Genomic DNA, 26,562 nt, shown 5'->3' on the forward strand with positions numbered 1-26,562 from the left:
ACAGAGCTTGTTAAGGATTGTATGATTAAATGGGCCCAAAACATCCAGGAAGTTATTACAATGGACACGTGGGAAAAGATTTGGGTGAGAAACGTAAAATTTACTCAAGCTCAAAATCTAAGAGAGAACTTTTACAAAATGTTTTATAGATGGCATCTAGATCCTAAAAAGCTTGCAAGTATGTATCCGAATTATCAGCCTAAATGTTGGAGGTGTGGTGATGAAGATGCAACATATTTTCACATATGGTGGACATGTAAGAAGGTTAAGGCTTTTTGGATAAAAATCTGGTGGAATATGCAGAAGATTTTTAAACAGAGGATAAAGTTTTGTCCGCAACTTTTTTTGTTGGGAATAATTGCAGACGCTACAGTTGTGGACACCAAGCTGATGTTGAACTTAATTACGGCGGCAAGACTTTTGATAGGCCAATATTGGAAGAAAGAGGAACTGCCGACCATAGAAGATTGGACTTTAAAGGTTTCCGACCTGGCAGAGATGGCAAAGATTTCGGCCTATTTGAAAGATCATTCGCAAGAACGTTATATTATGGAATGGAGAAAATGGATTGAGTTTATCCAGAACAAGTATAGGGTTAAGAAGTTTTATGTAGCATTCGAATAAGTCTTCTTTCGTTTTTTTTTCTTTTTTTAATTCTAGTTTCTTATATTTAATATTGTTAAGGTGTGTCTTATCCTATATAAGCTAGAGAGTGATGGATTTTAGAATTTATAGTTGTTAGTATATGGTTGTTTATGATTGCCTTTTTATATATATATACCTTGTATTTAGCTCTGGGAAGTCGGGGGGGGGGGGAGGGGGGGGAGGGAGGGGAGGAGGGAGGGAGGTTGGGGGGAGGTAGGGGGGGAGCAGGGAGGGGGAAGGGGGTTTTTTTAAAGGAAAACTGTATTTTAAAACTTTTCAATAAAAAAAAAATTTCACTTGACAACAGGGGTGCTGCATCTTAAATTTGAAGACTGGTGACCAGCATTTTTTCAGCACTATCATAATTCTGAAGTCACTGAATGCATGGCTATTAAGCAATGTCTACCTGTATTCCTAACATCCTTATAGTCCATGATATGTAGAAGTGCAGATGAGACTACATATGTTGTGATTTTTTTCTTGCAGATTTGTTGACAAGAATCTTTGTACTTGTAATAAGAGTGATAGTAAAGCACCAGGGGTTTAATAAGACTCCAGGACAACAGTATTCTAGACCAGGCATGAGATCCAATGCTTGACAGTCCTGTTTTAGACTCTGTTGTATAATGGCCCTAAGGAAATTTGAGTGGATGTATACATAATTACAAAATGAGAGACGGACCTATCTGAATTCCATACTGTACATACATCAATTGTGCAATTGCTTTGGCCAGAAAATGCTTAACTGCAGCCAGGCAAGTGTACTTCCTTGTGTCCTGTACAATCATAAGATGGACTTGGTGATCTTTTCTGCTTTTGAAAAAACAGAGCTAGTTTGGGCTGTAATTTTCCTATTATTTTGAAAGCTATTTTTACTGTTGAACTTGTTCAGCTGTGTTACTTTTAACTGATCATTTGTATTTCTGTCTTTTACTTAAGGAAACGAAAATGTTGGTTTTATCGTAATAGTTACTCATCTTTATAATACCTTGACAAGTTTTCAGTGCATGCAGTGCATGCTGTTTGGGGGGATATTAATACATCATCTACCTATATGAACATTGAGAATCTTCTATCAGCTAGTTTAGGGGCACGAATGAAATCTTTTAATTAAAAGAATTTATATATTGAACAACGAGGCTAATATATTGTACAACCCACACCTCTTATGTCTTGATGTAATTAGAAAGCTCCCCCTGCTGACTGTATCTGACTCTTAAGTCTTGTCTTCTTGTAGCTTCTTGGCCTTTTGGCTAAGACCGAGTGTCAAAAATTGCCTGTAAATGTTCTTCCACCAAATCTAACAGCAAATTCTCGGGTGTTGTTTTCGCTGGGCGAAGCCGACATAATAGCGTTAATGATGGAAATGACTGAGGCTGATAGTACATAATCTCATTCATGCTCTCCCCGGCCTACTTTTTCTCAAGTCCTGAAAAGCTGCAGGCCCGGGAGGAAATCAGGGTGACGTAATAACAATCAGTCAAAGATCTCCTCCTCCAAATCCGCCCCACATCAGCTGTTCCTCCCCTATCGACCTTAGCACCCGGGCTCTCAAAGCATTGCACCAGAGCAGGCAAAGTAGAATAAGAGCAAGGATAGCAGAAACAAACAATAGTTTGACTCTCGGCTGCCAGGCGGAGGACGGACGCCGCCCTCCCGCTCAGACGAACATAAATAAAGAAAACGTTGCAGCTCCCGCGCCAAGCCCGACACCATCCGAGGGCGTTCGGGCCCGACGCATGCGCTCTAAAGCAAATCTGAGCTCGCTCCCGGTCTCTTCGAAGTCCTCCCCCCCCCCTCCAGTCTCGCGCGCGGAGGGTGTCTACGCTGCGCGTGCGCCATCTTCGCTCTCTCGTTAGTCCGCCTGCCTAGAGGAGCTGAGCTGAGCGGCGCTGGGCGGGCGGGAGGGGGGGGAGGGAGGAGGAGAAGGAGCAAAAGAAGCGGGGCGTCGTGGGAGGCTGAGCGGGCAGGCGAGCCCGGAGGACGCCGCCGTGAGAAGGAAAGACTGCGGGGAGGGGGCGCGGGAGAGAGAGAGAGAGAAGCTGGAGGAAGAGCGAAGGGAGCGGGGCAGGCAGGCAGGCAGGCAGGAGAGATGAGCGCTCGGTTCCTTAGGAGCAACGAGGAGGAGCAGCAGCAGGAACAGCCCCAGCCTCTGCGGCCGTGGTTGTCGTCGCCGTCTCTGCCGTGCGAATGAACTGAGGGAAAGGCGCCTTCGCCGGCTCGGCTCGGCTCGGCTCGGCCCGGACCACTCAGTGCTATCCTTCCGACCCCCCTTCTGGTAGCCTTCTCTTCTCCTGGCTCGCCTGGACTGAAAGGTAAGCCGCTGCGGTGGCCGAGGTCGTGCGAAGGCCTGCCTGGGAGAAGGTGGAGGCCGCCGCCCGCCGCTTGGGAGCTCGGGGCCTAGAGAAGCGGGAGAAGCGAGAGCCACGACCTGCTTGTACATGTGGGGATTTGAAGCGGGCGGAGGGGAGGGGGCGCGGTGTCGTCGTAATCCCAGAAATATCGCCCCTGCCTCGTTACCAGCTGGCATTTGACGGAGAAGGGGGTTGATGGAGGCTTCGCTTGAGGGAATTTTGATACGTCAGGGCAGCCTACGCTGCGTTTGTGTTTTTTGTTGTTGTTGAGGTGGTGCCGGCGGCTTCTCTTCTCTCCCCTATAGACTCGTATTATGGTTCACCTTAATCGCGCTGTCGTTGCTCGTTAATCACTGGATTGGTATTGTTTAGAACCGTGCGTCGCATTGTCATTGATGATTTGTTGCTCTGTTGAGGACTTTAATACAGGAGTAAACTAAAAGACCGTACCTTCGAGGCCCACGTAAGGGCAGACAGCAGAAAAAGATGAAGTTAGGGAATAGAGCAGCGTTTCCCAACCTTAGGAACTTGAAGATGCGTGGACTTCAACTCCCAGAATTCCCCAGCCAGCTATGCTGGCTGGGGAATTCTGGGAGTTGAAGTCCACGCATCTTCAAGTTCCTAAGGTTGGGAAACGCTGGAATAGAGTGACAAGAGGTAGAACATGCGTGCCTTCAGTTTGGGGTGGCTTTCTTCTTCGGTCCCACCCCTTCCTGCTTGTATTTGAAAGAGAAAAGTGTATAGTCGGTAAGAGGCACGCTATAGTGATCTAAAATGAAAATTCTGAAACCTACTCAGGCATTGGTTAAGACCAGACAAATATGTACAAACTGCTGCTCCGTGTATGTGTGAAATATATGTATATTAACTTTATATTAAAAATCACAGATCCAGAATATATTTTAAAATGTGTAGGGGTATATAATGCATGCAGAGCAGCTTTGCAGATACCATTATTTGCATAGGCTTTTAAAAACGTGTGTAGGAGGCATATATATTTTAGAAATACGTGTATGTGACTAAAGCGCATTTTAGCAATATTCAAATGTGGTACATCTTGCAAAAGTTCTAAATGCATTCAAAGGCAGGTTTGTTTAGAAGAAAAGCCGGTTCCATTTTAATGTAATACGTTTCCAGCTATGTTTTGTATGCTAATAGTTTATGGTGTTTTCCATACATTTGTGGTAGAAAGTTCTTAAATGAGTTTAGACTCCCTTTGTTTTGGATCTGATTTCTCTGTGTTCATTGTTCTTGTCAACTCAGTCCAGTGATGACGTAGCATGATGTTGTTTCTTTCTCTGGAGAGACAGAAGTGGGCGAAGAACTCATTGTCTGCCAAGCTTTATTAAGCATGATTAAAGTCATACTTTCCCCTCCTGCTGCAAGTGTTCTGTCAATCAGACAGAGATGACTGTTTATAAGATTCTATATAAGATATGATTGTTTATAAGATTCCATATATATCCTAATAAGAGAAGATTTCTGCTTGATCCAATTTAATGAATAAATTGAAACGTACAATATTTATAAAGCAATGTGCCTTAATTATTACCTTATACTTCCTAATTGCATAGTTATTACTGCTCCTTTTTTAAAAATGGGAAGGAGAAATGCATAAAACAGAAAAATGTAAATGATTTTCCTTTTTATTATATTTGGCATAGTCAATAGAGGCTGTAGGCACCATTATTTTCAGGTGACTGAATATGCCCAATGGGATGTAGATACATCGTAATTCTTTAAAAGCCTTCTTTTAGCAGTAATTTTGCAGTTTAAGATATTGTACAAGTTACTATGGCTTGGTGTAGTCTCTGCTAACGTAATCTGTATTTTTTAATCTACAGCACAATGGTATGTAGATGTGTGGTAATTTATTATTTAGAACCCTGTTTTAAGAGTAATTCTGTAATTTAGGATACAGGCTTTGTCTTGGTCTAGCTAATATAGTCATTTTAGTCAAATTTTGTGACTTGCCCAAGTACACTTGCATGCATTTAATTTATACTGTATTCACGTAGCTTTTAGCATTGAGGAGAAAGAAGTCATATTGGAACCCTGAGCTATAAAAGTATTGCTTCATCTTCTCATTCCTAGATTTGATTATATGTAGTTCCTATATCTTAAATATTGTCTTAGCTTTAAAACTGGGGAAAAATTGAAAGTTGAGAAAGCTGGAATGCTGAATTACGAAGTTTTACTTTTCTACATCTTGATTATAGAATCTACACAGTTCTGGTGCTGACAATTTAAAGAATTTATTTTTTAAAGCAGAGTAAGCTTCAGAATGATTGTGTGGATCATAACAAACTGTGGCAAGTCCTTAAAGAGATGGGCATACCAGACCATCTTATTTGTCTCTTGAGAAACCTATATGCAGGCCAAGAAGCAACAGTGAGAACTGGACACGGAACCACTGATTGGTTCAAAATTGGGAAAGGAGTCCGGCAATGCTGTATACTGTCGCCTTGCCTATTTAACTTATATGCAGAGCACATCATGAGAAAGGCAGGGCTACATGAATCAAAACTTGGAATTAAGATTGCCGGAAGAAACTCCAACAACCTAAGATATGCAGATGATACCACTCTAATGGCAGAAAGTGAAGAGGAAGTAAAGAGCCTCTTGTTGCAAGTGAAGAAGGAGAGTGCAAAACTTGGGTTGAAACTAAACATTAAGAAAACCAAGATCATGGCATCTGGCCCTCTCAATTCCTGGCAAATAGATGGGGAAGAAATGGAGGTAGTGACAGATTTTATTTTCCTGGGCTCCAAGATCACTGCAGATGGGGACTGTAGCCAAGAAATTAAAAGACGCTTGCTCCTGGGGAGGAAAGCCATGGCAAATCTAGACAGCACACTAAAAAAGCAGAGACATCACCCTGTCAACAAAAGTGCGTATAGTGCGTATAGTGCTATGGTCTTCCCAGCCTTGGTGGAGCAGTAGGCTGATGCCTCCTTAAGTAACACCAGCTGCCTGCAATTAGTGCAGGTTCACATCCCACCAGGCTCAAGGTTGACTCAGCCTTCCATCCTTCCGAGGTAGGTAAAATGAGGACCCAGATTGTTGGGGGCAATTAAGCTGACTTTGTAATAATGCCGCTTGGGGTGTGTGTGAAAGCCCTAACAAGCAGGCATATACATAGAATGAAGGCTACTGCTAAGCTTGTAAGCCGCCCTGAGTCTTCGGAGAAGGGCGGGATATAAATGTAATAAAAATAAAAAATAAAAATAAATAAATGTATGGCAGTGAAAGCTGGACCATAAAAAAGGCTGAGCGCCAAAGAATTGAAGCCTTTGAACTATGGTGCTGGAGAAGACTCCTGTGAGTCCCTTGGACTGCAAGGCGATCAAACCGGTCAGTCCTAGAGGAGATCAACCCTGTAGAAAGCCAGATCCTGAAGCTAAAACTCAAATACTTTGGCCACCTAATGAGAAGGAAGGACTCACTGGAGAAGAGCCTAATGCTGGGAAAGATTGAGGACAATAGAAGAAGGGGACGACAGAGAATGAGGTGGCTGGATGGAGTCACTGAAGCAGTAGGTGTGAGCTTAAATGGACTCTAGAAGATGGTAGAGGACAGGAAGGCCTGGAGGAACGTTGTCCATAGGGTCGCAATGGGTCGGACACGACTTCGCAACTAACAACAACAAAGCTTCAGAATGAATTTTCATATCAGGGTATAAGGCTTGTAGTAGAAAGTATTTTAACCTGTTTTTCAGCTGCTTTTTAAGCTATGCTTTAATTCATGTATTTATATGATTTTATTATGTTGTACAGAGTCACTTACATATAGAGCTTAAATAAAATAGTAATTTATGTTCTGTGTGCTGAAAAACTCTAGGCGGCTTAATGTCAATGGAGATTCTCAGTCATTCAGGTCATGGTTGTCTCAAAGGTGCTTTTTCAAGAGGCAATTAGAATTTCTTGTTTTTCTTTAAAGATGTTTTGCTTCTTATCCAAGAAGCTTCTTCAGTTCAGAGCTGAAGAAGCTTTTTGGATGAGAAGTGAAACGTCTTCAAAGAAAAACAAGAAAGTCTAGTTGCCTCTTGAAAAAGCACCTTAGGGACTAAGGTAGCTTACAATATATTTTATCCAATTCATATGGCCCACTCATCTAAACGTGACACTGGATGGCAAACAGAATTAAAATAAAAAATTAAATAAAATGCAGGCAGCAGAGAAACAACTCAAATTGCTAAGACTACTGAAAAACAAGTGCCTGTGCACACTTGTGCTCCATGCTGAGGCACAGAACCAAGTCTTTAGGGCCTTATGAAAAGCCAGTAGTGTCAAAGCTATCCTCATCTTTGGAAGGAGAATTAAAGAGATATATTAAAGCACTTATCACAATATATCAGATGAAAAAAAAATATTACTTCTAATTCTAATTACTTATCCAAATGTTTACTGCATGAGAACTGCCTTTACCATTTTCCTACAGAAAAGGGTAGGATTTAACCTGATCTCACAGGCATGCTCTTGGCATGGGAGGGGGATGCAACATCTCGATGCATTTTTCAGATCTCAGCTTCCTGCATGGTTGCTCAGAAAGTGGGTGCCTAAGCATCCTTTTTCTCAGAACTAGTAGGATGGATGTAGTTTACTTGAAAAAGTTGTAAACATGGCAAGAGAGCCAATTTGATGCAATGATTAAAAGTATAGGACTAGAATCCAGAAGACTGTAAGTTCTACTCCTCCCTTAGGCGTGAACATTACTTTGGTGATTTTGGGCCAGTTTCTCACTCTCAACTCAGCCCATGAGAATGTTGGGGGGGGGGAAGCATTATGTATTTTATTTTGAACTACACAAAGTAAAGATGGAATACTACTACTGATTATAGCAAGGGGCCAAGCTGTATGAAGCTTGATCAGCACTTTGAATCAGGCCTGGAAGCTTATTAGCAGCTTGTATATCTCTGGCAAAATAAGCGTTATAGCAACTAGTGCTGGTCAACATGCTGTACAGCAGCTGCCTGTTGTGCCAAGTGCAGCTCCCATAAAAGTAGCTTATAGTAATCTAACTAATAGATAATAACATTGGCAAGTTTTCAGCAAGTAGCAAGTCAAAGTAATTATTGTTTTACTTGTAGATTAATTTTATAGGTCTGTAAAAGAATAATATACAGTTTATTGAGAAATGACTATAAATATTAATATTTATGGTTGGAAAAGCATAAAACATTTTCTTAACATATTTGTTAAGAGTTAACAAATAATCAGATTTATTTATATCAACAAGTTGTTTCCCAAAGGGATTATTTATTATAATAGTAACATAATTGTGACAGTATTTTGTTGTCAAGTTCTAAGAATGAAGATTTCAAATCTCTGGAGTCTTGGCTATCTAGAGTCTGGAAAAAAACAGTTGATAGCTTTCTTTCCATTCTCTTAACAAACTGTAAATAGTAGGAATATTTTTTTGAAAGCATAATCTGGAGAAAAAGGCTTACATGGCAATATAATATAGCTAATAATTTTACTCTAGAACAGTTTCCCCCCCCCAAAAAAAAGCCAGATAAGAGCAATATTTATATGTACAAGTTGATAAAGGCTAATTCTAAACATAGCAGAATAGTGCTTTCTATCCAGTGGAGCAGGATTGTCTTCAATGCAATATCACCTCTGGAAAATTCCACTTCAATCCTTTAAAATCAACCTATTATGAAATAATTTCGCAATCAGGTTTTGCTAATTTTTACTCCCTAAAATAGAATTAATATAAAGGATTCTAAGTAATGGTATGTAAAGAATGGTTTACTTTCTTTAACTTCTCAGTGCAGAAAAAGTTCCCATTATACAGATGAGAAACTGAGGTTGAAACTAATGACTTCCTTAAAAGCAGCATACAGTAAAATTTCGATGTAATGTATTAATTTGGGAGGGTGTTCATTAAAACAGAATGTTAGTTAAACCTGCGTGGAATTGTACCCATATGTGAAATTGGAATGGGATTTTATGCATTTCTAAAACCCTTAACAATACGGATTCTGTCTTTTGCACTGGAAGTCTAGTAGTTGAATTCCATTATACTAGGAGATTAATGATTTCATCAGATCTAAAATCAACAGTCTCCCTATTTACCTTAACTTTTATTCAAACTTTGATTTATTCAGGCTTTCATATAGTTTTCTAGATATGCATCTGGACTATTCATCTGACTGTAACTCTCTTGCATAAAAAAAGGTCTAACAGAATTGATTTTCAAAACAAAACAAGGTTTGTGGCACTTTAAATTTGACTTTGGTTGTATAAGGAATTTGGCTGGATGAGTTATCTCAGAAATAAAATAGGGAATGAGTATGATCTGTTCTCACCTGGTTTTAGTTGGACTCAGGTGTTTACCAATATTAACTCTTTTATTTATGTCTTATTATTTGAGATAATCAGTGACAGTTTCAAATCCTGTGGGAAGTAAGGATTTTCACTCCTAACCATAACAATCTTTAAGACTTACAGACATGTTAGCATCTAATGCTAAACTGTGCTTATCCATGATGTGTGTCTTAGACAACATGCAGTACCATCTCTGGCAGCTGTATTCACCCTTTAGTTCTATCTAATTTCTCAGCCATTTTTGTTGTGAGTGGTAAGGGATCATTTTTTGCATTATAAAAACAAATATCCAGTTGCATGGTATCCAATCATGTTGTGATTGAATGTTGGATGTGGAAATCCTAATCTTTCTCCCACTCCTTTGCTTCATTAAAGAGCTTTGTAATATAGGGTGAAAAATGGAATTGGAGATGCTGTCACAGAAATACTTCTACTTTTCAACCATTCTTAATTACCTACATGGAGGAAGAGTTAACAGTTGAATAACTCATGTCCAGATGACATACAAGTTATGTTTTAAATTAGAATTTTGGATTGGGCCAACCAGATTAATGTTTTTCAGTAATGGGATCACACTTCTGCAGGTAGTTCTCAAGTTATGATTGGTCACTTGGTGTCCATTCAGAGTTACAGTGAACCTACATGGGCATATTTGCAACCTGGTTCTGAAGTTCCAATGGCTGTGCCACCCCTGTGGTCACATGATTGCATGTCAGGTACTCAATCAGCCCACATTTATGGATGTTTGAAGCACCCCTTAGTTACACAACCTCTTTATACAACAGTTTTGCTGAAAAAAATTACTTCCAGTGTCTGCAATACCAGCCCATAGCAAACCATTCGTTCACTTAAAAGCCAGCATCATTTGCTTAATGACTGCCACAAAAATGGTTGTAAAATTAGACCAGTCACATGGTGACCCGATTTATGACTGTCATGACTTACGGCCATGATGGGCAGACTCCATTACAGTCATAAGTCAAGGACTTACGTGCATTATAAATAGTGGTAACGAAACTGCATGATTTCTGTGTCACTTCATGTTTTGAGCTTGAAACATTTCAAAATTTTTAAGACATCTGGTCCCCTGAACCATATCAGCTCATAAAACCTCTCTATCTTAGCATTGTATATCAGAAAATAACAGAATACTGATTTCAGTTTATATTATGGATCAAATAATTATACCTAGGATGTTAATATAGTATCTATAGTTTAAATTGGGTAGGCAACCTCGGCTCTTTTATGACTCATGAACTCCCAGAATTCCTGAGCCAGCCACGCTGAGAGAAAGGGAGAGGTTTCCAAGCTGAGCCATGATAGCTCAGGGACTCTGGGAGTTGAGGTCCACGAGACATAAAAGAGCCAAGGTTGCCTACCCATGGTTTAAATAGTTGGAATAGTTTGAAGTCTTGAAGTATAAACAAACAAAAACAGAAAAAAACTATGTGGCAAGTCATGAAGCCAGTGTTCTACACACATAATAAATAATAGTCTAATATAGCAAATCCCATGGATGTTTTTATGTGTCTTTAGGACAATGTTCAGATGCTATTTATAGTATATCAAATTATTAACTAAATTATTAACTATTAGCATTTTAATATTGGAAATGAAATCTAAAATCATTCCAATATTTCTTATGTTGTCTATATTGAGTAGTTTAGAAAAATGTAGATTTTAGTGATGCAAAGATATCTTGTTCCATATATGCACTAAAGAATGGAATCATCATACTGTGTGAATTAAGTGGTGTTGATTTTTTACACTGTATTACATTTAATTTGTAATCTTGTACTTAGTTATCAAATCTCTACACTATGCATCTCACATAAGTTATATTGAGCAGCTTACAACATAATAAAATAATAATGTGATTAAAAGCAATTAAAAACAGAGTTTTAAAAAAGATAAAATTTTGTAAGTTAAAACTAAAAAATCAATTTTAAGAACAAGGTTAAAAGGTTAAGGTGGAAAAAAATACCCTCAAGCCACCAGCCATCCCCAGGGTTGCATAACATTCTTAGACACTCATTATAATTGGCAGACCCATGCCTTAACCCTCTTCACAAAAGCGAAGCCTCACCTCTAGGGATAAGATGCAGGGGCAATGGCATAGAACAGTGATGACGAACCTTTTAGAGACCGAGTACCCAAACTGCGACCCAAAACCCACTTATGTATCGTCGGGTGCCGGGTGGGCGTGGCTGATTGGGTGGGTGTGGCTGCGGTGGTAACGGCAGACCGGGTGGGACTAAAAAGTTCAATCAATTCCAATTTTGCGAGATCTTTTTTTCCCCCTGCAAGAAGTTGAAATTGATTGATTGAACCTTTTTTTTTTTGCACGCGGAGGCCTAAAGCGAAAAGGTTTTATAAAAGCCAGCTGAAGGCCTAGGACTGGGGTGACGGCATGCATGCCCACAGAAAGGGCTCTACATGCCATGTGTGGCACACGTCCCATAGGTCTGCCACCATGGACTTAGGGTTAGGGTTAGGTCACCATGAACTCATAGAGCAAAATGGACATCGCCAACAAACTCAGAGTGCTTGGGTATGGTTAGGAGGGCACTTACCTTTTTAGGCTGCCCCATCTATGTTTCCTGGTAAAATACATGGGAAAACCCCATTGGAGGAAAATTCCACTTAGGGTTAGGGTTAGGTCACCATGAACCTATAGAGCAAAATGAACATAGCCATTTTTTTTTGCACAGGGTGGCGGAGGCCTAAAGTGAAAAGGTTTTATAAAACCCAGCTGAAGGCCTATGATTGGGGCAACGGCACATGTGCCAACAGGGGGGGCTCTGTGTGCCACCTGTGGCACGCCTGCCATAGGTTTGCCACCACGGGCATAGAAGATCCTCTTCCTAGATCTCGCCAGTTGTAATTTTTTAATTGACAGGATCCATAGCATGACCTCTCTGCCTGAGCAGCTGGGACAACTGGGACGAGACAGTTTCCCAGGTACCCTGATCTATGCCTTGAAGGGCTTTAAAGATGATAACTACCATATTGAATTGACCAGAAGCAAAGTGACACCCAATGCAACTTGTATAGCAGAGGTGTTACATGTACAACCCTAGGGGTACCCAGAACTCTTTGCACAATTGCATTCTGCACCAGTTTCAGTTTCTGGATACTCTTTAATGGTAACCCCATGTAGAGCAGCCTACATTGCAGTACATCATTTGAGAGATAATAATAATAATAATAATAATAATAATAATAATAATAATAATAATAATAATAATAATAATAATAATAATAATAATAATTTTATTTGTATACCGCCCTTCTCCCGAAGGACTCAGGGCGGTGAACAGGGCAAACATATAAAAGTACAGGAATACAAAAACTAAAAAAGAATTAAACAAGATGCCCATGTTAAAACAGTAGATTAAAATACATTTAAAATAGCAATAAAACCTAAGCCCATCCCCCATCAGGCCAGGCCGGCTTGTTCGAATAAGTCTTCAGATCACGTCGGAAGGAGCGAAGGTCAGGTGCCATCCGGAGCTCAACCGGCAAATGATTCCATAAATCCGGGGCGCCCACAGAGAAGGACCTCCCCCTGGGGGCCACCAGACGACATTCTCTGACCGGTGGCACCCTGAGGAGGCCCTCTCTGGGAGCGCACAGGGCGGAGGGAAGTTGACGCCGGCAGCAGGTGGTCCCTAATTTTATGTCATATTACACAGCTTCAAAAGTTCCGGACACCATAATTAATGTCATGGGTGGTGAGATGACCAATGCATGGTGGCTGAAATGAGAACAAATTGTAGGATTAGGAGCAAATGTTATTAATATTGTTTATGTAGCACTTAGTGTTTGTTTTTTTTTATTAAAAAGTTTTAACATACAATTTTTCCCCTTACAAATCCCCCCTCCCCCTCCCTTCTCCCTCCCCCCTTCCTCTCCCCCTCCCCCCCTTCCCCCCCACTTCCCAGAGCTAAATACAAGGTATATATATAAAAAAAAAGCAAACATAAACAACCATAAGCCAACAACCCTAAACTCTCAGATCTATCACTCTCTAGCTTATATAGGATAAAACAAACCTTAATAATATTAAATATATATTAAAAACAAAAAAACAAAAAAAAGACAACCCCAAGATAGAAAGGAAAAAAAGGAAAAAAGAGTTATTCAAATACTATAATACTTCTTAACCCTATACTTATCCTAAATAGACTCCATCCCTTTTGTCCATTCCATAATATAACATTCTTACAAATAATCTTTCAAATTGACCAAAATCTTCGCCACCTCAACCAAATCAGAAAACTTTAAAGTCAACTCTTCTATAATCGGCAGTTCCTCTTCCAGTAGTGAGCTATCAAAAGTCTTGCTGCCACATCTATAATTATTCCAAACAAAAAAGAAAAAGAAAAAGATTGCGAACAAAACTTTAACCTCCATTTAAGAATCTTCTGTATATTCCACCAAACTTTCATCCAAAAAGCCTCCACCTTTCCACAAATCCACCACATATAAAAATATATTGCGTCTACACCCAAATCTTTTCCCACCTCCCATTACTTGACTATAAGTACGTTGTAAAAATTCCATAGACTTCTGCAAATCCTGCTATTTTCTCTTTTTGAATCGTTTTGAAGCAGCACGCGTCACCCTCTGTTCTATAGGATCATCCAACGAAGTTGTAACTTGATCTCCTCCAACACCGTTGTCTTCTATCTGACCATCTTCGGCCTCTTGATGTACTCCTTCTCCAGAACCCTTTGCAGCTTCCAGAAGTGTTAATGGCGTTGCTTTTAAAACATTATTGTAGAAATCACGCGCTTGCATCACAGTAACCAGACGGTACCTTTTACCTTCGTGCGTCACCATCAACCCAACTGGGATCTCCCATCTGAACCTTATATCTCGTTGCTTGAGCTCTTGCACAAGAAATGTAAAATCCTTCCTTCTCCTTAAAATCTTTGGAGGAATTTCTTTTAGGACCAAAACTTCTTGATTAGCAATCACAACTTTAGTATCGTAAGCAGCTCGTATAACTTCATCTCTAGTTTCCCTTTTTGCAAAATAAACCACCACATCTCTAGGCAACTTTCTCTGTCTAGCAATCCATGAATTCACACGAAACACTTTATCCATACCTCCTTTTATTTCAGATGCTGGCTGTTTCAGTACTACTTCGAAAGCCTCAGAAACCAGCTGCTTTAGATCTTCCTTATTATTCTCCTTTAAGCCTCTAATTCTAATGGCAAACTGCATCTGGTAATATTGAGCAAGACTCAGTTCCTTATCCATTTTGTCTTCATTCTCCAATACTTTTGCTTCTAATATAGCATTCTTTTGATTCAAGTCTTCTAGTTTTTCCTCCAATTCTTCCACACACCCAGCCACTTTATACACTGAAGACAAGATGTCTACCTTCATCACTCTAAACTTCTGTTCCATCCTCTCCTCCATCCTCTTCTCCAATTTCTCCTCCATTTGTGCAAATCTATCATTAATTAATTCCAAAATTACCTGGGTGTGTTTTTCAAGAGCATCTTGTAAGTCCTTCGATGTCAATACATCAGGAGGATGCAACGCCTGCAATAATGATTGTTGCACCGGAGAAGTTCCAGCACTCCGAAGAGTTTTAGGGGGTGGTTTAGCCGCCATCTTTTACTTTCAATTGTGACGCACTTTCACTTCAGATTTAAAATTCAAAAAAGTCCATCAAGCTGGAGAGTAAAATATAATAATCCTCTTCACCTTTTCCTCTTGTACCGCTCTGCCTGCTCCTTTAATCCATAGTCATTCCTTCAAGCAGGGGTGGTCACAGACGCCTGGCTCTGCTCCAAGAAATCAGGAGCAGAGGCGCTGGCCAGCTGGGAGCAGCCCAGGCTACGGGGGAGTTCAATCCTTCAGCCGCCCAAGCCATAAGCTCAGGCGGCTCCGGAGAACTCGACCCCTACCTGGGGGCTCACCCCCTCCTCTTCTCCCGAGGAGGGGGCTTCAAATTCGCCCGAACAGCTGATCGGCACTGTTTCGGGCGAAAATAACTCAGCTGAGCCGCGGGCAGCCCGGGAAGGCTGTCTCCGGCGCCGCACAGCCACCGGAAGCAGCACTTAGTGTTTAATTGATATAGTTGATTGATTCCATATTTTAAAAAAGATGCCATGTATAAATCAGTGGTGCATTCCTTGTCTGTATGAAAATTAGAGATTGCTCATTATCTTCATACAATACCTCAATTACTTCATAATACCAGTATTACTCTAAATATTTAGTAAAATGTTCATAAAGTTTGCCTGTAAGTTGTAACATGTATGCATAGCTCCTACCAGGTTTAAGAAGTGTTTTATGTCATATTACACAGCTTCAAAAGTTCTGGACACCATAATTAATGTCATGGGTGGTGAGACTTGAATAATCATTTTTGGGGACCAAGATTAGAAAATACTATGTTAAACTCTAAAAGGCTATTTTAGGATAACGTATAAACATACAAATGAATTCTACTACTTTTGCTTTTTAATTATTTATTCAATTTTATATCACCACACAGCTCAATTGAATGCCTCTAAGTAGCTAATAGAAAAAAGCCCAACAACCCCAAAATATAGAATGAATAAAATCAGTAACAAGATAAAAATAATAAAATACAACATGAGTAAAAATACAGTACAAATATTTCAATAAGACGGATTTATGGGCTCCAAAGAAGATAACTTTGTGAACGTCATATAGGATCAGGAACAATCTGATATCTAATGGGATAGTGCTTCACAGAGCCGTCACTGCAATATAGAGGACTTTCTTCCAGAATCCCACCAGAAATCTATCTTTAATGAATGGGACCATAACATGCTTCTCCTCTTGGGACAGGTAGACATGACTGGGGAGAAGCAGTCTTGCAAATAACCTTATATTACTGATTACTTCCAAATATTAGTAGGGTTTTGGGTCTCAATTTGAAGCAAGTCTAGCATGAAGCATTTTTATTTGCTTTTCAGTAACATTCATAGTATAGCAATTCCTGCTTCCACATTAACAGTAATTGGCTCCCAAGTTCTAATTCTGGTAACTTACAGAACTATGAGACATTCTAAACTAAGTAATCGTTATTGGAACTGGAAGATCACATCTCCATAATTTGGTTTCAGTACAGTTCATCTTCAGAAAAAGAAAGCTCCAAGAAAGGAGACTTTGCTTTCCAGTTTGTACAGTAAGATCACCTTCCAAATGAATTTAGATGGCTTTTGTGGAATATCCATCAGTTTTTTGGCATGGTGCTAAAGTGATTTGCCATTGCCTTTTTTTTTACTTTCCTGTGTAACCAGTTATACTGGACTTCATTTTGGTCTTCCATGCAAGTGCAAACAAACACCAACTCTGTTTAACTTTTTAGATAAGCCAGAGTTAATTTTATCTCTTCTTCAAATTATGGATGAAACCTTCTTGCCTACTGTAATCCTTCTTGCCTGTTAATTTATATATTTTTACACAATGGCTTACAGATGTAGAAAATTTCAAACTAGTTCAGCAGCAGTTTGTTGTTTGAACTTTAAAATTAGATAATTACATTTGTTGTCTTTGGTTGTAGTGATTATAGTATTTCAGGGAGTAGAATTCATTGTCTCGTGGCATAGCTGCTGTAGTAATTTAAAAGGGTCTTATTGGATTGGATTATCATGAAGATTAATAAATAAATAAATTGTTGCATCTAGAAAGTAGTGCAGAGCCCTTCTTACCTATTGGGGCTTTCCAAATTCTTCCAGGCACTGAAGTTCTCAGAATAATATTCCTTGGGAGACGAATTTCATTGCCACTGGCAACGTGAATTGATGGAATTCACGCTCTTCATTCAGAGTAAGGAAGTGCAGCTCAATTCATTTTATTGGAATCTTGCTTATAAGTCAAGCATGGGGGAAAAACATTGTAGTGGTTTTGAAATATTTTAAAAACTGCTATTAAAAATATTAGGAAATACTGTTTATCAATGGATAAGTATATAACAGATTATATAGAATTATATTATAGAATACTAGAACCAGTAATAGCCTTCCTTGCTCATTTGTTCTTAGTAAAGGCATACTTGAAACGACTGTCTGTCCTGTATGTGCTCAGTATAATACCAACCATTGAGTTAATCTTCTGTAATTCTTACTTAGATGAGATTTTCCTAAGTTAATGGTGCAGTGTGAAAAAATACAGAATATTAGTTGATCCGAAATATAAAATATTACTCGACTTGAAAGTAAAGACATGTAAATATACACACACACATACTTGTATATTTAGTTCCATTCTTAAAAATAGTGTTGTTCTTGAGTTGCACGATTTTGATCTGTTTTACAAAAGTAGGTAAGGCCACTTTTGTTTTTTCTTAATTATTCTGATTTAAATATTATTTTACAATTACCATTTGTCATTAATAAGTGTAGATTTCATCCTTCCCCCATTAAATTCTTTATTCATAGGGACTTTATCAGTGGAGTCTAAGCACTGACACCTAAATTCCATTTTCATGTTATAGCTTCCTTTCTATTAATAAAGGAAAATATTAACCAGTACAATTTGAATAAGTAACAATTTTAGAATAAATGAGTGCAAGTTCTTTTTCATTATTTTGGAGGAGAAGAAATTAGAATGGTCCAATTGGTTTTGACAGGAATTTAATAAATCTACTTAATCCCTTAACAAATAGCTCCCAACAATTAAAAATACAAAATAAATTCATAAAGATGGTTCCATCTACTCTGTGCTTGGCAGAAGAAATGCTGGTATGGGTTTATATTTTTTGTACATCTTTTTCTATATCTAGATTAAGACCTGGGGCATTGGATTCGAATCACCATTCGATTTAGAGTTTCTTCAGGGAATGTCAGAGAATAAAATGATTAGCCACCATTGCCCTAAATTCCCTGGAGCAAAAACAGGATAAAGATATCATAAAAATTATGGCTGCCACCAAGAACAGATTCCTGCCTTATTACCGCATTTCATGTGCAATAGACAGATAGCCCATGCGCCCCCTAACTTGCAATTCATGAAGAAAGAACAGGTTTCTGAGATTAAACATTATGAGTCATGAAAGTTATGTAATATATTTATTGTAATCTATTGGACTGTAAAAAATTACTATTTCATTTTTTCTTTTATTCTTTATTCCCTTTTGAACAATATAACCATTCATTTAATGACCATTCAAAGGTACAACAGCACTGAAAAAAATGTCTCATGACCTGTTCTCACACTTAAAACCATTGCAGCAACTCATGATTGTGATCAGAATTCAGGCACTTGGTAATTGGCAAGCAGTTATGATGGTTGCACTGTTCCGTGATCACATGATTGCCATTTGCCATTTTTGACAAGCAAAGTCAATGGGGGAAGCCAAATTTGTAACCAAATGATTCACTTAACAACCATGGCAAAATAAGTTGTAAAATGGGGTGCAACTTACTTAACAATTGCCTTGCATAGCAGTGGAAATGTTGGGCTCAATTGTGGTAATAAGTGAAGGACTACCTGTATGTGTTTTACGTTGAACAGTAATTTAATTTTTTATAACCAGTTATTAGATCACTGAAAGTGTGGTGGACAACATCCCTTTTGCCACATTCCGTGTTAGCTGCAACTTCTGAATCATCTTCAAGACCAGAATCACATAGAATGGATTGTAGTCATTCCTATGATGTTGAGTTAGGGTAGACAACAGACTCTTGGGAATAAGCCAGACTTGATCAAGAAGCTGTTGGAGTAGGCATAGTTGTCCATCTCCACTGTGTGTCTGCCACTTCAAACCTGATTAATACAGGTAGTCCAAGGCTGTGCAGTAGCTCCTTTGGGAGAAGAGTGGTCCCATTTAGATTAGAAATTTATCTAATTTTCACATCTAGAAGTCACCATGCAGCAATAATAATAATAATAATAATAATAATAATAATAATAATAATAATAATAATAATAATAATAATAATAATAATTGAGGTATTTCCCAGATACCTTCTAGTTCTGTATTGTGGTTAACTGAACTATAACACAGATGAATAATCTGTGAAAAAGAAGTAAGAAAGGGCAACAGAGGGTTGAGAAGCTGTGGCAAGGAGGTGAACAAATGGAAAAAGTAGGAGAGAATAAAAAAAGATAATATTTACCGACCCACTCCAATTCAGATGAGAGGAGATTAAATTGATTTGAGTATCTTTCTTTGCTTAAAATTGGCTGGTAATGAATAACAGAGTTGGGAGGGACCTTGGAGGTCTTCTAGTCTAACCCCCTGCTTAGGCAGGAAGCCCTATACCATTTCAGACAAATGGTTGTCCAATCTTTCATAAAAACTTTCAGTGTTGGGACATTCACAAGTTCTGGAGGAAAGTTGTTTCACTGATTAATTGTTCTGACTGTCAGGAAATTTCTCCTTAGTTCTAGGTTGATTCTCTCCTTGATTAAAGGAAATATACTTTTTTTCAAAGACTCCTGGGGAGTGGGGCCTTTCATAGGGAATATAGTTCTAACTCCTGTTGACTTTGGCAGGGAAAGGGATTTATGTGAAAATCTATGGAATAATGTACTCCATAAACTTCCATTGTACATTCTCTGAACCAAAAAATATCCTACTGAAAATTGATGAGAGAGACAGAGAATTACATCCCACTCCCTAGAAACAAGAAACCCTATTATCATTTTCAGGTTCCAGACAAAATAGAGGTTGGCTTGATTTATAGGGCACTGACATTGCATTGACATCTATGGCATCTGATGCACCATATCACAAGAATACAGTAGTTTTCTAGGGGGCAATTTAATGTATTGGTGGTTCATGTTAATTTACAAGACCTATCCAATATTTTTTATGTACTGAAATAAATCTTTATTCTCTATTCTCAGCTGAGTCCAAACATATGTTATAGTTACTCACATTCTTTCCAACGCTTCTCTCATCTTCCACAATTTTCTTCCCTACAAAAGTTTTTCACAAAGCTATTGCCACCTCAGGCCTCAGTGTACTAAATGAATGATTTCGATTGTTTTTAACTACCATGTACATGATTTTTCATTTGTTTACATTCATCTATCCCATTTGAAGAGAGATCACAGTAACTCTTCACTGTCCCTTTTTGTTACTGCACCTTTTAATTAGACTTGGTCATTTGTAACTTCAGATGATTTATGTATAGTTTAAAAAGTGCATGATTTTCCAAAAATCTCACTCTTTATATTCTGTCATTATGAGGGTTGTCATTTATTTATATTCCTTTTTGTTTAATGTATGTTGTCCTGAAAGAGGACTCTCCTCTTAAACCTGACCTCTAAGGTGACTTTGATGATAAAATTGTAACAAAACATTTGAAGATAAACAGTGACTGTTTTTACAACAGACTAAATCATATTTTCATTTTGCTTATAATGTTTTCTGAAGTCAAACCATTTATGAGATTGTGGTTGAGGAGATGTACCTTACCAAATGTGTAACTAGGGCTTCTTTTCTTAATGTGTTTACCCATGATATAGCAAGGATGAAAATGAATAATAGCCATTGCCACTAGAGAGAGAGTGAAAAATGTTCATTAGACTACAAGTCATTTTGCACAACTTAGAAAGTTTTTAATTGATAATGAAATCATAACATGCAGTATATTGTATATGGTTGGATATATTTGACAGAATATGTTAATTATAAAATATTTAAGTGAAAGATGACCTGCTACAGATAGCAGGAACACTTGCATAAATAACACAGCTTACAAATTATTTCTTATGGCTGGTTAATGATCAAATGACTCAATGCAGGATTACTAGAAAACCTCCAAGTTACCTTCCGGATTCTATTCTATTCTATTCTATTCTATTCTATTCTATTCTATTCTATTCTATTCTATTCTATTCTATTCTATTCTATTCTATTCTATTCTATTCTAAAATAATATTTTAGCCATAATGTATTATTTTGGAACAGATAACATTCCAATCCTTGGAAATATTGATTTTGAATTTTTGGTGTAGCTACCTGGTTCTTTTAAAAAAGTATTATGGCACTTTCTATGAATGTATTTAAGGTTTCTAGGGTTAACCAATAATTTCATCCAGCAACTTAACTGCTAAAGCATCATTCCTGTGTCACGGTGGCTCCCAGTCTCCAGTACCATCTATTACTAGAAGTGTAGAAATGAATATGTTCTATGGACCTACATAGCCTGCTAGGCCGGATAATGCCAATTGCTAGCCTTTGAAAAGGGGTGTGTTTTGCTTTAATCTGCTTCTGTGACATTAGTATGAATTTCTGGTTGAAAAAATAAACCTTTCTATAGGAAATCACATTTGCATTTCTTACAGAAGGTTTTTCTCTCAGAAATTCTATAGGAACAGGCATTCATTTGTCTTACAGATTCTGCTCTGCCTCATAAAATTATAATAATATGTTGGAATAGAAGCAGGGTCGTGGAAAAATCAGTGTTTATCAGGCCAGGCTATAGAATTGCTGTTAAGGGGATAAAATGAGGGGAAGTAAGTTGTGCTTCCAAGAAATAATAGAATTCCTATTCTGCTTTACTGAGACATTACCTGAAGCACTAGCTGTACACTAAGGGTTTACCGAAAGAATATTGATCTGTGAAATGTATTCAGAAGAGATAACGTAAGGTAGTGTGAAACTTGCAGATCAAAACATACAATAAAATATAAGAAATTGGGCATGTTTAATTAAGAAATGTAATATAACAATGGACTTACATTCTGTTACTATATAGGCTGGGGCATGAATGTATTCAGAATTACGGGGGAAAAGACTAAATATTAGAAGGAAATTTCTAAAGGTACAAGCTCTTTGAAGAAATTGTTAGAAAAGGCAAATGGATTGTTTTTCATTAGCAATTTTTCATTTTTCATCAAAGTGACAAAGAGGGGTTATAAAAAATCAAAGTTTATTATTACGGTATTGGCTTGGTATTAGAATAGATTGTCTCCCCACAAGTCTAGCATTCTCTCATCATGATTGTCTGTCTGGTAAGGGCTGCTGGGAATTACAGGCCAGTATACTGAGGAAGACTGAATTAGATCACTGAGGCCTTATCAAGTCTGTGGTAATCCTAACATCAGTCAGTTAAATTGACTTTTCTTTCCAGCTGTGAATATTTAGGCACATTAACGATCTATAAGGTCTTGCTATGTGCATACATGTTTGATCTAATTGAATCTGGATTTGTGTTTTATTATACAAATAAATATCTGAAAATATTATTGTTCAGCGCAACAAAGGATTCAAGGACCATTGTTTATTTCTGAATAGTTTCAACTGTGGTTTGCTTTGTTTATATTAACTGCAGATATTTTGTTAAAGGACACATAAATAAAATACCAGCTTTCATAGTAACACAGTTTAAATATTTGTATAAATATACAAAGCATGCCTAAGACAGAACTCTATAAATCCAGAAAAGCAAAACAGTTGAGCTTTAGGTTAAAGCTGACATTGTGTGATTCAACACAATGGACTAGGATTATGGGACTACAGTTCCATTTGAGAATCTTTTTTTCTTTGATATATGTATTTAACCTATGGCTAAATTAACACACACTCTCTAATGGCAGTTTAACAGCAGATACTTTTATCTCCACAGATTTGAAAGAACAATACATCATGGGAGCTTTTCTAGACAAGCCAAAGATGGAGAAGCACAATGCCCAAGGGCAGGGCAATGGACTACGCTATGGGTTAAGTAGCATGCAAGGTTGGCGAGTTGAGATGGAAGATGCACATACAGCTGTGATTGGCCTGCCAAATGGACTTGATGGATGGTCTTTTTTTGCTGTGTATGATGGACATGCTGGATCCCAAGTTGCCAAATACTGCTGTGAGCATTTGTTAGATCACATCACAAGCAATCATGATTTTAAAGGATGTGGTGCTTCACCATCTGTGGAAAGTGTAAAGACTGGAATCAGAACAGGTTTTCTGCAGATTGATGAACAAATGAGGTTACTATCAGAAAAAAAACATGGTGCAGACAGAAGCGGGTCAACAGCCGTGGGAGTCTTGATTTCTCCCCACCACACTTATTTCATCAACTGTGGAGATTCTAGAGGTTTACTTTGTAGAAACACAAAGGTTTATTTCTTTACACAGGATCATAAACCAAATAATCCACTGGAGAAGGAACGTATACAAAATGCAGGTGGTTCAGTAATGATTCAGCGTGTGAATGGCTCTCTGGCTGTATCTAGAGCGCTTGGGGACTTTGATTACAAATGTGTTCATGGGAAAGGACCCACAGAGCAGCTTGTCTCTCCAGAACCTGAAGTATATGAAATTGAGAGATCAGAAGAAGAGGATCAGTTCATCATATTGGCTTGTGATGGTATCTGGGATGTTATGGGAAATGAAGAGCTGTGTGAATTTGTCAGATCAAGGCTTGAAGTCACTGATGATCTCGAAAGAGTTTGTAATGAGATAGTTGACACCTGCTTGTACAAGGTAGCCAGAAATTCTGAAGGAATTTATTGCATTAGAGGTTTTACATGTGGGATAAAAATCTGTATATCCTTTTATAATTTTGGAAAGAGTTTCTTTGTGGCACATGTGGAATTTAGAGAAGTGTATTTTGCCAGCTAATACTTGCTCTGGTTATTTTTATTCTATGTTATTGATTAAGATCATACAATGCTGATAATCTGTATACTTAAAATTACACGTACTTTTGCTAATATATTGCTGAATTTGCATTGTATTTTACATATTTTTATAATTAGAAAAATGTGGGTACTTGATGTATAGAGCTAATTTGAGCATTACTTTTCATTTTATTTTGTAACGTCACAGCACTTTTTTAAAAAAAATGGTGCAAAGGTCTTGTTTCTATGATAGATCATCAAGATTCTGAACTAGTTCAGTCCATTTACTATTTTTTTTAATCTAACAGCCTTGGGAATCTACAACTTTAGGCTGAGGATATATAATTTCTATACTGGGCTGAATTTCACTATTTGCTTTGTCTTTTTAGTTATTTTAAAAAAATTATGAGATACATGTTGCAGAGTTTGAGTTGAAATATTAACTTAATAATTAGAAGAAGCCTAATTTTAATATGAAGATAACAATTGATAGACTTACAAATAGTGTGCTTAGAAATGTTTAAAAAATAACTGAAATTTCTTTTTCCTTCCCTTTTCAGGGTAGCCGAGACAACATGAGTGTAATATTGATCTGTTTTCCAAATGCACCAAAGGTATTACCAGATGCAGTGAAGAGAGAGACAGAACTGGACAAGTTCCTGGAAAGCAGAGTAGAAGGTGGCTCTTTAAGAAAAAAATAAGTAATTTAATTTTAAACAAAACCTGAACAGCCAAGTTGTAAATATTTGGTTTTTTTTAATTAAATCCTTAAGTGCCATGGGATATTTATAACACATATCACTTAAAGGTACTTTTGTTGCCTTTTGATACATGTGTGGGTTTATCCTATTAAAATACGTGTCCTTGACTGTTCCGTTACAGTAGAGAAAAACATAGATACAACATTTATGTCAGAACCATTACCAGCAATAAATTTATGTTCCAAACAATTTCTAGTTGATGATATTGAAGAGTATTTAGCTATCTTAATAGAATTACATTTAACATAATACTCATTAAATATATGTATCAGTATCTGTTACAGCTGTGTAATAATTTCAAGACAGCATAGTCATAGTCTTGTGACTTGATATTAATATAATTTTGTACAATAGAATTCAAAACCTATTTTGATTTAAATCTTATTTTGGTTTAAAGCATGCATTAAAATGTGCATGCCAGTCTCTTATATAGCGCCTTGGAATATGTGCAGTGCAATCCTGTGCTTATATACATGGATGTTAAGTATGTTCACAAGTAAGCTTTTATTCGTACTACTAGTTGTAAGCAACACTAATATGGACAAATATGCATTTCTCAAAAAAAATGAACACTGTGAAATTAGATTTAGTCAGAATTCATCAGACCTTTAAAATAGATGTAATGATCAAATTGTATTATGAATGTAAATTGAAGGTGATTTAATTATACCTTAAGGCCATGGAGTTATGAGTATGACTAGTAGGAAATTTTATCTGCTTTATTGAGTTAAATATCTCATGTATTTTTTTATCTTATAAAAGCTAACTGTGTCAGTTAGCTATCTATTAATGTTTGAGATCTTAAAATTCTCTCAGTGGAACACCAATGAGTTGGTGTGCTGCAATGGCTAGGAGACTAAGGTAGAAATCAGGAAACCTACGGTTCCTATCTCATCTTTATAATTACCTCATTTAGATGGCTCAGGCAAAACACACTTTCTTGAATCTCTCCCTCCTATTTTCAAGAGGGGAACATAATACCCGACATAAAAATTAAATTAAGATAATGTTTATGAAATACTTTAAACCCCTGAAAACACCATATGGTAGTATTAAATGTAAAATTCAAAGCAGATTAATGTTACACTGAAGGAACTTCAGATAGTGATTGCTAATACATATTTTTTTCCGCAGAATCACAGTCTCTGCTTATACAATATATTGCAAGCATAGTAGTTGAATGTAATTATTAAGAGTGGAAAGAAGCATTATATAGTGACAACCTAGTGAAGCTGTGTCTTATAATAAAGTCTATATATTATCTGAATAATGGGGGATAAGCAGACATTATGCAGTTTTCTTTACCTTGAGATAAAATTATGTTCAATGTCTGCAGTCCAAGAGTTCCCCATCATTTAAACCTGCTTCCAAGTGAAGAACTTATTCTTCCTAAAATAAAATTTCTCCTTAAGTTTAAAGCAGGGGTCCCCAACTCCTGGGCCACAGCCCACTACATGGTCGTGGTCTATTCAAAAGCAGACCACACGAGCAGCCGGCTGGTGTGCTCACATGTAGCGCTATTTGCTCAAGCGGCAGGCATGCACACATGCAGAAGTGCACATAGCTCAACTTGCACAAGTTGAGCTGCCCATGCATGTGTGTGCGTACTGGTTCTCCACTCGTGCAAGTTAAACTGCACTTCTGCACCAGCCTGCTGCTCACACAGCCCATTGCTGGATTGCCAAACTACAAAAGTTGGGGACCACTGGTGTAGTTAAAACAATAGGATTTAGTTACAACTCAGCTAGTAAACTGCTTTGGTATGTGTTAGGGTGAACTCGTTCACTTTGTCCTTCATATCTTACAGAACCTTCTCAGGTTCTTGTGGAACCCTTGACTTCCATGAAACACATCTGGACAAACCCTGAGTTATTCATTCACTCATTCTCTCTCCCTCCCTCCCTC

General features: G+C 37.8%; 1 protein-coding gene and 1 long non-coding RNA gene across 3 annotated transcripts in view; one reads left to right on the top strand and one right to left on the bottom strand.

Annotated features, from left to right (window-relative positions):
• The first annotated feature begins 2,575 nt into the window (after positions 1-2,575).
• Positions 2,576-26,562, top strand: part of PPM1A (protein phosphatase, Mg2+/Mn2+ dependent 1A) — a 38,629-nt gene continuing 14,642 nt past the window's right edge. For both annotated transcript variants that reach the window (XM_083370279.1, XM_083370280.1), the window contains exons 1-3: positions 2,576-2,960; positions 22,906-23,759; positions 24,457-24,574. In XM_083370279.1, coding sequence (XP_083226405.1) covers positions 22,926-23,759; positions 24,457-24,574 — 952 coding nt within the window. In that variant the 5' untranslated portion in view covers positions 2,576-2,960; positions 22,906-22,925. The remainder of the gene's footprint in view (positions 2,961-22,905; positions 23,760-24,456; positions 24,575-26,562) is intronic.
• LOC310645020 lies at positions 19,079-24,536 on the bottom strand. Its single transcript, XR_014493401.1, has 3 exons — positions 24,518-24,536; positions 20,751-20,831; positions 19,079-19,128 (listed from the first exon to the last, which is right to left on the bottom strand). It is a non-coding gene; the product is annotated as an uncharacterized lncRNA (long non-coding RNA).

This window comes from Vipera ursinii, assembly GCF_947247035.1.
Source record: "Vipera ursinii genome assembly, chromosome: 1".
NCBI classification, from domain to species: domain Eukaryota; kingdom Metazoa; phylum Chordata; class Lepidosauria; order Squamata; family Viperidae; genus Vipera; species Vipera ursinii.